This window comes from Propithecus coquereli, unplaced genomic scaffold (genome assembly GCF_000956105.1).
Source record: "Propithecus coquereli isolate 6110/MARCELLA unplaced genomic scaffold, Pcoq_1.0 Scaffold307, whole genome shotgun sequence".
NCBI classification, from domain to species: domain Eukaryota; kingdom Metazoa; phylum Chordata; class Mammalia; order Primates; family Indriidae; genus Propithecus; species Propithecus coquereli.
This window is the reverse complement of record NW_012148697.1, coordinates 2,637,021-2,651,576: the sequence shown is the minus strand read 5'-3', so window position 1 is coordinate 2,651,576 and position 14,556 is coordinate 2,637,021. Positions and strand designations below refer to the sequence as shown.

The 14,556-nt window shown below is 65.3% G+C and overlaps 2 protein-coding genes across 4 annotated transcripts in view; one reads left to right on the top strand and one right to left on the bottom strand.

Annotated features, from left to right (window-relative positions):
• The window catches only part of MYO7B (myosin VIIB), a 70,232-nt gene extending 65,484 nt beyond the window's left edge, over positions 1-4,748 (top strand). The window contains exons 38-46 of the mRNA XM_012649915.1: positions 807-912; positions 1,757-1,870; positions 2,150-2,237; positions 2,610-2,716; positions 3,212-3,397; positions 3,620-3,736; positions 3,966-4,049; positions 4,222-4,341; positions 4,647-4,748. Coding sequence (XP_012505369.1) covers positions 807-912; positions 1,757-1,870; positions 2,150-2,237; positions 2,610-2,716; positions 3,212-3,397; positions 3,620-3,736; positions 3,966-4,049; positions 4,222-4,341; positions 4,647-4,748 — 1,024 coding nt within the window. The remainder of the gene's footprint in view (positions 1-806; positions 913-1,756; positions 1,871-2,149; positions 2,238-2,609; positions 2,717-3,211; positions 3,398-3,619; positions 3,737-3,965; positions 4,050-4,221; positions 4,342-4,646) is intronic.
• An 800-nt stretch (positions 4,749-5,548) lies between these two features.
• Positions 5,549-14,556, bottom strand: part of LIMS2 (LIM and senescent cell antigen-like domains 2) — a 31,012-nt gene continuing 22,004 nt past the window's right edge. For all 3 annotated transcript variants that reach the window (XM_012649943.1, XM_012649944.1, XM_012649946.1), the window contains exons 5-10: positions 9,713-9,862; positions 8,921-9,071; positions 7,862-7,954; positions 7,249-7,297; positions 7,014-7,089; positions 5,549-6,456 (exon numbers count right to left, since the gene is read on the bottom strand). In XM_012649943.1, coding sequence (XP_012505397.1) covers positions 6,309-6,456; positions 7,014-7,089; positions 7,249-7,297; positions 7,862-7,954; positions 8,921-9,071; positions 9,713-9,862 — 667 coding nt within the window. In that variant the 3' untranslated portion in view covers positions 5,549-6,308. The remainder of the gene's footprint in view (positions 6,457-7,013; positions 7,090-7,248; positions 7,298-7,861; positions 7,955-8,920; positions 9,072-9,712; positions 9,863-14,556) is intronic.

Genomic DNA, 14,556 nt, shown 5'->3' with positions numbered 1-14,556 from the left:
CTCCACGCCCTCGAGCATTGGCCCTGGGCCACCCAGGGGCTCCAGGTCCGGGGACCCTCACCAAGAGGGGGGACTCGGCATCCTCTCCAGAGGCTGGTGTCAGGTTGGGGAGGCAGGACCAGGTCCCGAGATCCTGGGACGAAGGTTGGGGGTGGCCCAGGAGGGAGGCCCGGGTGGCCCAGGAGGCCTCAGTGGAGGCTCCTGGCAGGCTCGGGCACAGCCACCAGCCCCTGCCCCACCGCTGCCTGCCCAGGGTGCAAGGGAGCTGCCTGGAGGCCCCAGCCCAGCTCCAGGGGGCCGAGGTCAGAGGCCTGTCCCCTGTCCCGCCCACATCAGGAGGTGCTTCCTTGGCCGTCTTCGTTCTCCCCCACTGGCCGCCTCTGCTTGGCCTCCTGCGGCTGTGGGGAGGGTGGGCTGAGCACAGGAGTGGCCAGAATTTCCACGGCAGCTGAGGGCATGGAGGGAGCCGGACGCTCTCAGAGAGGCCCCGTCCAGCGCCCTGTTGCACGAGAATGAGAGCACAGCCTGGCCACCCCCAGCACCTCGCCCAGCGCCCCTGGCCTGGGCCCTCCCCGTGTGTCATTCGGGGCTGACGCCAGGCCCACCTCCTCTGTCGCTTCCTCTGGGGCCACGTGCGAGCCCGCCAGGCAGGGGCAGCCCTGGGGAGCGTGAGGGGCTGGGACCATCCCAGCAGTGGTCACGGGTATTTTTTCTTTTGTCTCTGGCACGTGGTTTAGGGCCCGCCTAGAGGCCGGGGCTGGGGGTGGGCGTGGGGTGGCCTCTGCAGCCTGCACTGTCCCGTTCAGGATGGGGCCCCGGAAGCAGCCCCCTCACCAGGTGGAGGTGGAGGCCGCTGAGCAGAATGTCTCCCGCATCTGCCACAGGGTCTACCTCCCCAACAGCACCAGCGAGGTGAGTCCACCGCCCTAGTCCCCACAGCCAGTCTCAGGCCAAGGGAGGCGCAGGCAGCACCCCACCCACCCAGCATGCTCTTTGGCCACCGAGGAGAGCCGTTTTCAGGGTTTCCAGTGACCTGTCCCACCTTCACCACTCTCCTCCCCTCCTCCCCCGGGGTGCAGGCCCCGGCTGCCTTCAGGTGCTTCAGAAGTAGGGACTGCCCCAAGGTGGGAGTTGGGGGTTTCATGCCAAGGACACAGGACGGAAACCAGAAGGGTGGCAGCAAGGTTGAGTCTCAGGACTTGGGAGCCCCTGGGGGCTTCTGACCAACCTGGGCCACGGTGAGCAGGTGCCACCGTCGGGCGTGCCATGTGCACAGAGCACGCATGGCTGCTGCGGAGGACAGAGGGGACGGGTGGCAGGGGCGACCACCAGGACCCAACTGTGACACAGAAGCCTCTGCAAGAGGTGGCAAAGGCCTGCGGGCCAAGGGGGCAGAGGTGCACACTGCCACCTCGTACCCTGCCCAGCGGCAGCGTGGCCTTTGTGGGCTCGGGGCGGCCCAGTCCCTGTAACAGGAAGTTCCCACATCTGGCGGCCCGGCTCTCAAGGTAAGTTCAAGGCCAGGCCCCCAGGACGGCAGTGCTGGGACGGACCAGCATGAACCTCTGGTGAGGGTTCTGGAAGGGAGGCTTGTGCCTCTCAGGACAGAGCACATCTAGCACATGCTTCACGAAGGAGCCAAAGCACCAGGCTATGAGGGGTCCTCCAGGGCTGCACCTCGTCCCCAGATTGCCACCCCAGGAGCACCTTGGCCCCAGGCCGGGCTCTGGGCCTCACTGGCCGCCTCTCTGCCCAGATGCTGGAGGTGGGCAGCAGCACGCGGGTGCGGGATGTGTGTGACAGCATCGCCACCAGGCTGCAGCTGGCCTCCTGGGAGGGCTGCAGCCTCTTCATCAAGATCGCAGACAAGGTACGCCTGGGCCGCGGGAGGACAGCAGGCAGCGCTCTCCAGGGGTGGGCCTCAGCCTGCCCGGCGCGGCTGCGCTGGCCCAGGCCCTTCACTGCGTGGCCGGGGCTGTCAGGCGAAGGTAGGTGGGGTCTGGGAGACAGAGCCTGTGCCCCACCCCCGGTGGCACACAGGCTGACTCCAGCCGGACCCTGCCAGGCTGTAGGCCCCAGCGCCCTCCCAGCGGGACGGTCCCCGGAAACCACTCATCCGCCTGCCTTTCCGTACCTCTCCCTGCCCCAGGTCATCAGCCAGAAGGAGGGAGACTTCTTCTTCGACTCCTTGAGGCAGGTGTCTGACTGGGTGAAGAAGAACAAGCCCCAGAAAGAAGGTGAGGGGGTCCCTGTGGAGCTGGGGGGAGGGCGTGGCTGGGGCTGTGAGCCTCCCTGGGCAGGGTCACCTCCTGCACGGCCTGTGCCCATTCGTTCATCCCTGGTGTGTGGTGTCCCCTGGGTTGTGGGTACAACAGGCTCTGGGGCCAGGTGGTTAGGGCCTCGCAGCTTCGCAAGGTGTGGGGACAGGGCCAGGCCCGGGGCACTCGGCCGCACTCAGGGTGATGAAGTTGCACAGGGCCTGACCCCCACTCAGGCTCTAAGGAATTAGGGGAGCTTTCCAGGTGGGAAGTGGTGGGCAGGGAGGAGGCCGGGCAGGGCTGGCAACACCTGCTGGGGTAGGCTTGGTGCCCACTGCCGCCCCTGCCCAGGGGCCCCTGTGACACTCCCCTACCAGCTGTACTTCATGAGGAAACTGTGGCTCAATGTGGTACCGGGGAAAGACGTGAACGCAGACACCATACTTCATTACCACCAGGTAGTGGGCAGGCTGCCCTTCTGGTGAGCGTTGGGGACACCCCCTTCCTTCCCACACCTGCCCTGAGACGGAGGAGCCAGCAGGCAGGGGTAGGACCTGCCTTGCCCCGGGCACCAGCCCACGCGCAGCTCCAGCCTTGGGTCCAGGCTGTACCCCTGAGGGTTCTGAAACCAGGAGCAGAGGGCGGCAGCCTTTGGGGACAGTGACTACACTGGCACCTACAACACAACTGCGGGGAAGGGGAGGGACAGAGGAGTCCCCAGCCCCCGGAGCAGTGGCCGTGCCCTGAGGGACCAGCTACACACAGAGGGAGCAGGCCGCCGACTCCACGCACAATGCCAGGGGCCCTGCCCTGACTCAGGGTCACCCCCCGCCCGAAACTCCACGCTGGCGGGCTCAGCCTGTGGTCCAGTCTGTCCTGGATGGGGGGCTCAGCAGGAAGGAGGGGCTGGGGCAGGGGGGCCACAGTCTGAGGCCAGCGTGTCCACCACCCAGGAGCTGCCCAAGTACCTGCGTGGGTTCCACAAGTGCTCGCGAGAGGATGCCATCCACCTGGCCGGCCTCATCTACAAGGCCCAGTTTGACAATCACTGGTCCCAGCTGGCCAGTGTCCCCAAGATCCTGAGGGAACTGGTGCCTGAGAATCTCACGCGCCTGATGTCCTCGGAGGAATGGAAAAAGGTCCCTGACAGTGACAGCACTGGGGAGGAGTCCTCGGGCTGCTGCCCCTCCCAGAGACCCCACCCAGGCGCTGCCCTTGCCTAGGCGGAGGGCGGCGGGGACCTCGCCCGCTACAACTCCCCTGCGCCACCCCCAGCGCCGAGACCCTCCTCCCGCAAACCCTCCTCCGTCGGGTGGACAGGTACTGCCCCCCCAGGCCCTCACCAGCCTCCTCTTCCCCAGAGCATCCTTCTGGCCTACGACAAGCACAGGGACAAGACGGTGGAGGAGGCCAAGGTGGCCTTCCTGACGTGGATCTGCCGGTGGCCCACCTTCGGGTCCGCCTTCTTCGAGGTGAAGGTAGACCTGGCCCAGGCCCAGCCTCCCACCCACACGGGCCCACCCCGCTCTGCCCATGGCCCCAGCCTCTCCTCAGCACTTTTTCAGGCTGCAGAGTGTGTGTGCACGTGCGTGCGTGTGTGCATGCATGTGTGTGTGTGTGTGCGCGCGTGTGCGCGTGTGCCCTGGGCTCCGAGGAGGTGCTGCCTGGCCTCTCCCGGACTGTGACCACCATGCCTCTCCCTCCCAGCAAACCTCAGAGCCCTCCCACCCGGACATCATCCTCATCGCCATCAACCGACACGGGGTCCTGCTCATCCATCCCAAGACCAAGGTAGCTGCCTCAGGCACTCGGGGCCTCTGGCAGGGCTGGGGGACGCTCGTGCAGGTGGGGCTGTGGTCCCCTGCTCCAGCATGTCCCGCCTCCCCCCTGCGCCCAGCACAGACACGCACACACAGGGCCCACCGGCTGGGGCGGCCCTGCCCACCTTCCCCTCTGTCCCCAGGACCTGCTCGCCACCCACCCCTTCACCAAGATCTCCAGCTGGAGCAGCGGCAGCACCTACTTCCACATGGTGCTCGGGAGCCTGGGCCGCGGTAGCCGCCTGCTGTGTGAGACCTCCCTGGTGAGCCTAGCCCTGCTCCCCGCCCACACAACCGGGAGACACCGGGGCTGGGTTCTCGCCTCACCCCTGCCGCCCCCAGAGAGAGGCTGGCAACACTCCCAGGGCCCATGCTGGGGTGGGAGAGACTGGGCCCAGCAGTGCAGGCAGAGCGGTGGCCCCCGCAGCAGGCGCCCACCTTCCCTCTTTCCGTGCCTGCCCTGCCCAGCTGGTGGCTGAGGCAGAGAAGGTGGATGCCACCAAGTCGAGGACCCCCATCCGCCCTCCCTGCACCCACAGCCTCTGACCCAACCCTGCCGCCTGTCCAGGGCTACAAGATGGATGACCTGCTGACCTCGTACGTGCAGCAGCTCCTGAGCACCATGGACAAGCCGCGGGGTCCCCGGGCCCCAGCCCTGGCCAGCCCCTAGTGCCTGCTCAGTCGCCCTGCCGTGCTGCCCTCTCCCCAACACACAGACCACCTCAGCACCCCAGATGACCCTCTCTCCCGGGCGCTGGCCATGGAGGCCAAAGGAGGGGCCCACCCGGCAGAATGTTCAATAAAAATGCACAGAGCAGTGGGCGGGTGTCTGTGAGGGAGCAGGGGCGGGCACCAGGCGGGCACAAGGCCCGGGAGGCAGTGGCTTGCAGAGGGTCTCCAGAAAAAGCAAAAAGCATTGTGACTTCTCCAGGGACACTGGCGGACAACTGCGTTCCCCAGGAATAACTTCATTCTTTCTTTCTCCTGCTCTCCTCCCTCCCGTGCGTGCTCTACCTGGGGAGGGGGCATTCCCTGGAGTGTCCTCCCTCCTGGCCCTTCTGCACACCTGTCCTCCTCCCCACAGGGTGCTGGGGTGAGAGGACTGCTCGGGGCCAGAAAGGAGGCGCTGCTCTCCAGCCGCTAGCTTTGTGCTACGGCCGGCCTGTGCCGGGCAGTGGGCAGAGCTGGACATGGGGTCTTGGAGCCTGGGTTCCCTCCCACTAGCAGGCCCTGCCCAGCCTACCCCAACTCTGCCCACTGGGGCAGCCCCCAGGGCCGATGGTTCCCAGCTGGCTCCAGGGGCAGCCTGGTGCAGGACAGGGGCTGGGGCCACCGGAATGCTTCTGCCTTCTGATGTCTGTCTCTCTGTGTCCACCAACGCCAGCAGCGGTGTGTCCACAGGAACCACTGCCCACCCCCCGCCCCTCCCACCACAAACCACACAGGCCACTGCGGTTGTGTGAACGGCCTTCATTGTGCAAGCATGAGCCCCAGCGCCAGATCTGCACTGGCTACAGAGGACGTGTCCTCCCTGGAGGAGGGAGCGAACCACCCGGGCCTCAGCCCCCAGCAGCCCCACCCGAGGGCTCGATGCAGGCCCCGGGGCAGGGAAAGGGGGACAGAGGCAGGCAGCCCAAGTGGGATTTCAGGAAGGTCCCTGAGCGGTGGGTGGGGTCCTGGATCTGCAGGTGGCTGGCAGGTGGGTGTGGCAGGACTTGCTGGTCCAGTTTGGGAGCAGGGGCAATACTTGGTTGAGCAGTGTCGAGGGGCTGAAGGGTGTCCCCCAGAGGCCCCGTCTGCATGGCCTGGCCCTGTGGCTCAGGCGGGCCACCCTGGCCGTGCCACCCCAGATGGCAGCATGCACATAGCACGGCCACGCTGGGGCAGAGGCCCCCACAGGAGAGTGTGTGCCACCAGGACCCCTGCAGGGAGGGACAGGTCAGGACAGGCTCCTGGAGACCCGCAGGCGGAGGTGGCTGCCAGGAGTGGGCCCAGACCCGTCCCAGGCTCCCCTCCCAGACCCTGCCTCTGCACAGAAGGAAAGGGAAGGGCCCCAGCCAAGGACAGAAGGGACTTGGGAGGCAGAGAGGAGGAGAAAGGGGGAGGGAAGGCGGGGGCACACAGATAAACCGAGGTGTGGAGTACAAGGGCAGACGACCGGAGCGGGTGGCACGGAAAAGGCAGCAAGGGCGGGAGGAGCCGGCCGGGACGAGGCGGGCGGGCAGGGCCTTCAGGCCGAGTTGAGGTCCACAGACTTGGGCTGGGCCTTGCGGGAGGTCAGCTCCGACAGCTTCTTCAGCCGCTTCTTCAGCTCCAGCGGGAACTTCTCGTAGCACCTCTTGCACACGGGCTTCATGTCGAACTCCACAAACTTGTTCCTGGGGACAAAGCCTGGCACTCAGCAGAGCCCCTGCCCCACCAACTCTGACCCCAGACGGTGGCCTCGGAGACAGAGGAGTGGGCGTCCCTCGGCCCTCAGCCCCCGGCCTCTCCCAGCCAGCGGGACAGGCCTCAGGGTGACCTGGCCAGAGGGCATGGTGGATGAGGAGATGGGCCCCAAGCCCTCCCTTCCCTCCAAGAGGCTTCTCTGGGGTTCTGACCCAGAAGCCTCAATGGCTCCCCGCTGTCCTCAGAATCCTTGGCCCCATCTCTCCTGTCATGGCTCCAGCCATCCCACACCCCGCAAGGCTTCCCGGGCAAGCCAGCTGTCTGCGTGTGCTGCCGGCTGGGCTGGAACGCCCTTCCCTCCCCAGGGCCCAGGGTCCTCGCTGGTGTACCGGAGGCTCACGGGTTTCTCCTCCCCCCGTGCCCTGGGGTCCCAGACGCCCCCCTCTCCCTGGGCTGTGTGGGGCCCGGGCTGCCCCAAGGCAAGGCGGATGGGAGGAGGGACTGGCAGAAGTCCCCTCCACCCCGCACCTGTCACACACTGACTTACTTGAGGGTGAGCTTGCTGTTGCAGGTGGAGCAGGAGAAGCAGCTCACACACCAGGCCTTGTTGAGGGCTGACACCACTGTGGGGCAGACGTGGGGCTTAGCAGGCCCGGCCAGGCCGCCACAGGCCCAGCTGTGCAGGGCAGGGCCAGCTGGGCCTGCAGCTGCAGGACTCATGCTCCAGGACAACAGGCAGGCAGGGCAGGGGAGGGAGGGGCTTGGGGACACAGGGGCCTCACCGTCGCCCTCGATCACATGGCTGCAGTTGTAGCAGACATCCCCAAAGAGCTGTGGACCGAGCAGGCTGTCAGTGCGGCCGCAGACAGTCACCGCCCAGCCCCAGGGTGCACCCTGGCCTGGCCTCTCCCCAGGCCTCCCCTTGGGTCCTTTCTGCTGGGCACAGGGGACCCCTGGCCCATCAGATACACCCCCTGGGAAGGACAGCAGGCTGAGGCATTGCTCCCCGAAAGGCCCCTTTGCTCCTGCTGGTGTCCTGCGAGGAGGTGGGCCTGGGTGCTGACCCCGTCCCATCAGCCTTCCCTGCCTTCTGTATCAGAGTGACAGAGCGGGGTGGCTGCTGGCACTGTCACCCCCCCCCCCATGCCCAGGATCTCACGCCACCATCTCATTCGGTCCTCACAACAGGCCTGGGTACAAGGGCACATTTTTCAAACGAAGATGCTGAGGCCAAGAGAGCTGCCCGGGTCTCAAGACCCCAAGCCGGGAGCCAGGGCCAAGGGCACAGGCCTGGGCTCGACGCACCGGCGGGCTCCTGAGGGGTCTGCCTGAAGCCTCTCCCGCTCCCCCGCAGTGCCCCCGCCACCCCGAGGCCTCGCAGGCCCGCCGGCTCACCTGGTTGTAGTGGGTCTCGCAGTAGGCCAGCCCCTTCTTCTCGTAGTGCCGGTGCCCCAGGAACGGCTTCTCGCACTTGGCACAGACAAAGTGCTGGGAGGACAGAGTGCAGGCCAGGTGGCATCAGGGCTGGAGCGGTGACTCCAGGGGACAGTGGTGACCCCAGGAGACAGGAAGCACAGACTGAGCAGGTGGTAGCCTTGCAGGGCTCACACTGGGCAGGGGGACTGACACTCCGTGGATGCCCTGGCGTCAGCACACCCTGCTCCTCCTTTAAGGCACCCACCCACAGTGACATTGCAGGTCACCGTCCTCTCCCAGCCTGGTCTCCCCCTTGGCAGCCCCAGCCGGGGAAGTCAGGTGCCAGCAAGGTGCCATAGCGTGGGGGGCCCTCCCAGGCAGGAGCCCTGCCCATCAGCCTGGTGTCTCCTGGGGCCTCCCCCACACGCCAGGGGTCACTAGGCAGCACCTGCCTGTTCCTCCAGGGCTGCGCGGTGGGAAGGCGCCCTGCCCCGGGAGGGTGCGGTCAGGGCTTGCACCAAGGACCTCAAACAGGCTGCCCAAGGCATAGCTTCGAGACACAGGGCTGGCCAGGCCCCTGGGCACACACTTCCTTCCGAGTGTGTCTGTAAGAACACGATAGCCCACAGTCTGGGGGCCAGTGCTCAGGTGACCCGGGTCACACACCTGAGGAGCTCACCAGCTCCATGTCTACACAGGCTGTGCACACAGCTGGTTCTGTCAACCACAAGCCCACAGGGCGCCCTGGGCAGACTGTCCCCGAAGTCTTCTCCTGGCTTTGGAATCTCCTAGCACGCCGGGAGGGGGAGGAAAGGTGAGCGGGGCTGCCCAGCCATGGCCCGTGGGGTCTGGCTTCCACGGGCAGGCTGGGTCCCCGGCCAGTACAAGGAGGGCCAGCCACCAGGAGGGAGGGCCTTGCTGGGAGCCAGCCACACGGCCTGGGTGGGGGCACAGGGGGGCTGCAGCGCCAGGCTCTGACCGTGACCATGAACCGGGGCACCCCACAACCCAGGCCACGAATCCGCCGGCCTGGCTCACCTCCACGTGCCACTGCTTGCCCAGCGCATTGACCACGCGGCCCTCGATGGGCCGACGGCAGGCCCCGCAGATGGGGACGCCCATCTTGTCGTGGCAAGGCAGGCAGTAGAGCTCGCCCTTCAGCTCACGGGCCTCGGCAGTCAGCTCCTTCCTGGAAGACAGCGTGGACCCTGGGTGTGGTCCCTGCCTCTCTGCAGGGTCACACCAGCCCCTCCGGCCCTGGGGGCAGCTCCCTCAGAGGCTGCATTCTGTCCCAGCAGAGCGCTGCAGCAGGCGGCCCTCTCTGATCTCCGGGCCCTTTGAAGACCTCGTGTGCCCCAGACAGCCCTGGAGCGCAGCCGGGGCAGAAGGGCGCCTGTGTTCTTTGCGGCCCGGCCTCTCAGAGGCAGGTCTGTTCTTGGGCCCCTCCTCCTCTAAACCAGACTGGGCGTCTGGGGCAGGCACACAGGGGACTGGAGGGGACCAGGCCATGGCTCTGCAGCCGCTCCCCCACTCCACAGCCAGCACAGCCCCGCTCAGGGAGCGCTCTGCTGTCCCCTGACCCTGTCCTCCACTCCATCTCGCCACCCAGCCAGCAGTGCAGGGGCCTAGCCACCACCCTGAGTCTCAAGTGACCCCCAAACAGAGCCCTGAGAGGGGTGCTTCCTGCTCCACTCTGCCCTTCAGCCCCGTGCCCCACTCTCCAGACCCCCTCGGACCCCCGCTCACCTCTCCCGGCTCCCCCTGCCCTGCCCTGGCTCTGGGCGGTCCTGGCTGTCCGCCTGCCCCGTCGAAGAGTGGGCTGCGACCTACCCGCAGTGGGTACAGCTGAAGTGGTCGGGGTGGTAGGCGTCGTTCCTGAACATGAGGGGCTGCTCATCGATGACCAGGTGGCACCGCTGACAGATGTACTTGCCCAGGCCCTTGGCCTTCTCGCGGTTGTGGCAAGGCCGGCAGAGGTGCCTGTGGGAGGCGGGAGGCGAGGGCGGGCCTTAGGGACAGAGCCCCTGCCCCCGACCCCCTGCGGCTCCGCTGAGTGCCTGGGCTTGGCCCAGGGCCCCGCACAGGTGACCCAGTCACCGCCTGGAAGGCACAGGTGAGCCCCGGAAAAGGAACCTGTGCTCGGGAAAACACCAGAAGCGAAGTCGCCAGAGGGCTGTGCCTGCTGTCTGTACGTGGGGGGTTTCTTCTTTCCCCTTGTCTGAGCCCAGGACACAGGCCGTGTGGAATACAGCAGGTGTTTAAATGACATTTGCTGAAAAAGTAGTTTTATTTGTCAAATGTCCCTGACATACACAATTTCTAGCAAGTGGTCCTGTGCCCAGGAGAGTGGCAGTGAGTGCCAGGCCGTGGGGCCCGCACACCCCCTTCCTTCGGGGTCCACCGGATGAAGAGGGGCCCAAGCACACACAGGCACTTTCTGTCTCCAGAGACAAGCACGGCTATGTCAGACGGAGGCCCCCAAACCCACAACTGCCACGACAGAGTCTTTTTTGTGGAGACCTCGGAGTAATTTCTGATGCTGCTCCCTGCGCTGGGCAGCAGCTGCGGTCTCAGCTGAGAGAGAGATCAGCATGGTTTCTGTTTCCTCGGGCCGCCAAGGTGGCAGGAATTTAGATCCAGGGTCCCTGGGCAAAAACACACAAAGGCCCCATCCAACGCCCTCCAGTGCCCGTCCCCCACCTGCCGCCTGATCTACAATGTGCTCCTGGTGCCTCTGGGTCCCCTCCCAGGCCCCCAAGCCACAGGGGAGCCTCTGCACCCTGCACGGCCTCCACAGCGACCTGACTCCCAGCACCGGCACCTTTCGCACGCTGGTCAGGGAGTCTGCTTAAGACACTAAGTCCCAGACTCGAGTCCCCCAGCCAGATACAGCGAGCACACCCCAGATGCCAGGCAGCCAGCTCGGCACCCCGCCCGGACCCCGACGCCTGCCACCTGGACTCCGTCCTGCACAGGGCCACGCTCCGCTTGCCCTGGGGTGTCTGATCGTCCCAGCTGGTGCGTAGGGCAAGGGCCCAAGTGAGGTGCCCAGCTGACTGGCACTCCGCTGTGCCCCCACTGGACCCCACGTGCCCAGCACGGGGCAGCGGGTCAGGGTCAGTTTGTTAAACGTGCGAGTGAATGAATGATTGTGCCAGAGAGGGAGGGACGACGGGCATCATCTCGGTGTGACAGGTGGCCGAGCCCAGCTGTCTTTACCCCCACAGTGGGCAGTAGGTGTGGCCTACGGCTGCATCCCTCTTCCCGGTGACCCCTGGAGCCCACCCTCTCCAGACACCTGTGCTCCACCCGCACCCCGGGCCACCTCCATGGTCTCTGTCACAGGCAGGGCATTTGCTCCCCATAACCCTTCTCCCAGGTGTGGTGACCCCTCCTTGGCATCAGGACAACATTCAACCCACATGGAATAAGTTCTGCTTCAAAGCTATAGAAATTAGCTTGACTCCCCGAGACGCCATTGCAATGGTCAATGCCTCCGAGGCCACCGTCAGTGGTCACCCAGTAGCAGAAGCTCTGTGAGCCAGAAACGCCCTGCTCAGGGCAGCCAGTGGCAAACAGCCACACTTCCGACCACCGTGAGCCACTCGCAGGGCCCGAGGGAAAGGGACCCCGCCCAGCTCAGACACCTGCACACGCCTCCGGCTCCCAGACAGTCCGAGCTGAGGAGCCTGTGTCTCTTGAAGGAACCCCAGATGGGAAACGCCTTCTCCACAGACCCGATCTCGGCACCAGATCCAAAGGTGACCTTCAGAATTTTTTTCCAGGTAAAATTAAGGTGGAACCTAAGGATTCTAGATTCAAAATGCAACAGAAAAACAAGCAAACGCATACACAAAGCTGAAGTGCTGGAGTGGCGCACGCTTGGGTTCAAATCCCGATTCTGTCTCTTCCTAGCGTTTGCCATGGGTGAGTCTCAGTTTCCTGGTCTGTAAAATGGGGCAATACCCCAGCTCCACAGAGTCACATGGGGAGACAAATTGAAGATAGTGCACGTGGTAGTTATTCCCTAAATGCCAGCCACATACAGTTTTCAATGTTGTCACTAAAAAATTTTAAGGTTTTTGAAATTGGGAGCGGCGATTTGGTTCCCCGTGTTACTGGATTCATCTCTTTGGGGAAGATAAGGAGAAATGAGCATTGTCCACAGTCTCAGGAGCAACCACTGGTGACACCCAAATGCACGCCAGCCACCCAGGGAGGAGTCGTGGGGGCCGGCAGGCAGCGGGGCCTCTCCACAGCCCCCGCCAGTGGGGAGGCCTCGCAGGGGAGCCAGGCCTGCGGCTGAGCCGCGTCCCCGCAGGCGAGACAGCGCCCCATTATGAGGCTCCCGCAGCTGCGCCCTGCTCCAGAGAAAGCCGGCGATTTATTCCGAACACCCAAACGGGGCCTAATTATACAGGGCAGGACACAAGGCCCCTACGGCAAGTGTCCTGAAAGAGTCCCCTCTCACTCGACCCGAACAAGACTGCTCGGCCTGCCCCCTCGGCATTCACAAGACCCCCTCCTCCTCAGCCCAGCAGTCTTGGAAGCGCTGGCCTGTTGCCATGGCAGCCAGCCCCCCACCCCCGGCCCCCCATCAGTGGAAGTCGTCCCCTTCTGAAACGTCCTCTGTGTCTGTCAGTTCCAGCCCGAGCCCCCACTGGCCCTCGCCCACTCAGAGGCTCCGAAGACAGTCACACACTCAGCCTCTGTGACGCTGAGCAGCCAAGCTGGGGGGGACAGGCTGCGGACACACTGGAATATTCACAGCCCTGGTGGCGGCAGTGGCAGCCAGAGGAGTGGTCCGCCACACAAGGGACCCCTCAGGAATGAAGTGGCCTTTCAGGGCCAGAGGGGCTGCGGCCTCCCTTCCTCCCCTTAAATAGCCAGCCTTCCACCCACAGCTGCACAGAGCCCACCGCCGGCACCGCCACCCACACCACCACCCACGGGCACAGCGCACCTGCCACCCCGAAGACTCCTGCCCCTTCCTCCCAGACCCCGCTCGAGGTAAGGGGCGGGCCGGGCGGGGCTGGCCGGGAGCCCAGGGGCCCAGCCAAGGAAGCACAGCAGGGGAGCCGGCCAGGTGGAGACAGGGCATCGCTTGCCTGTCTCTGTCTCTTTGATAACGGTGTGGCCTGTGTCTTGAAGGCTGAGCACAGTCTGAACTTACAGAGGCCCACCGGCAGTGATTTTGTCCCTCTGTCGGGGGCCTGCAAAGCGCAAGTGGCTCCCACAGTCCCACGCTGCAGTGACCGCCGGAACCCAGCACCCTGCCCATTGGGCAGCCTTGGCACAAGCAGGAGCCAGACGAAGGAGCCTGCCTGGGAGTAGGGCTCAGGCCGGGGAGGGACAGGTGCGCAACGCGGAGGAAAGTGCTGCCACCACAGGCTCCTCCCGCGGCCACGCCTGCCCAGCACCCCTCCACGGAGGCCCCAGACCTGTCCCTAAGCTGCCTAGGCCCTGGCTGCACCCCATGCCCCTCCCCTAGGTCACCTGCTCGGTGTTGGTCGGAGCAGTGAGCCTCCAGGAACAAGCTTGTAAGGGACACGGGAGAGAGAGGCGGGGGCCGGTCTCAGATCATACTGCAAAGTCAGTGCCGGAACTAGATGACTTTCAGAATCAAATCTCAGTCCGGGCTGGGAGGCCACCTGCGAGCGAGCGGGAGGCGCGCAAGGCTGCAGGCCTGCCCAGAGCCACGGGGTGTGTGAGCCCCGCAGTCCCACGGGGCCCCACTGGGGTTCAAGCTCTGCTGTTGCTGTCTTGAAATTCCTGCTTTTTGAGCAAGGAGCTGCACCTATTCGTCTCACACTGGCACAGCAGCCCTTGTCCCCCTCGTCTTCGGCAGCAGTCCTGCGGCCAGGCCTCCGCAGCTCTAGCGAGAGCTGGGACAAAGCCACCAAGCCACACTCCCAGCTCCGGCCCCGGTCCTGGCAGCCCCCAGAGGCCAGGCAGTGTCCTGAGCTTTCCTGGGTCTGACTCCCAGCTCCAGGGCCACTGCTCCCTGGACAAGTGACCTCAGGCAAGTTAGCATGTGCTGAGCTTTGATGCTCCGACTGTGAAATGGGGCCGCTGATGCCGTCCTCTTAGGGCTGGTGCGAGAGCCAGTGCAGGCAGGCCCTCGCCACGCCAGGTGGTGTGGGTGGTCGCACCTGTCTGCCCGCCCTCCTCGCCACTCCACCTTGGCTGCCGTCCTTCCTGTACCCGAGCACCGGCCAGAGCCCTGCTCGTCTGGTCTTCGGTCTCCTGTCCTCGCCCCGGCACAGCCACAGGCCCGCCCACCAGCACCTGCTCTCTCCTCCCTGCCCCTGCAGGCCCTCGCTGTAGCAGGGCTGTGTCCCTCCCTCCCTCCCACATCCATGCCCCTCTCAGAGGCCCTCACAGCCCATCCCCGGGGCTCCACTCGAGCCTGTCTCCAGGCACTCACCTGAGCTCCCAAAAGTCACCCTACATCCTGCACCCCTCAGCTGTCCAAGCCCCCTCCCACGGTTTAGCAGTCCTGGGAGTGTCAGCTGAGACCCTTTCAAGTCAGAGGACTGTGGCATCTGGATTCCCACGGGGAACGTGCACTTGACTACAACCTAGGAGCAGACCCCAATTCCTGTGAGCAGCAGGAAAATAGTTCAGCCCGAAACGCTCTGGAGCTGGGGCAATCTCCGGGGCAGGTGAACTTC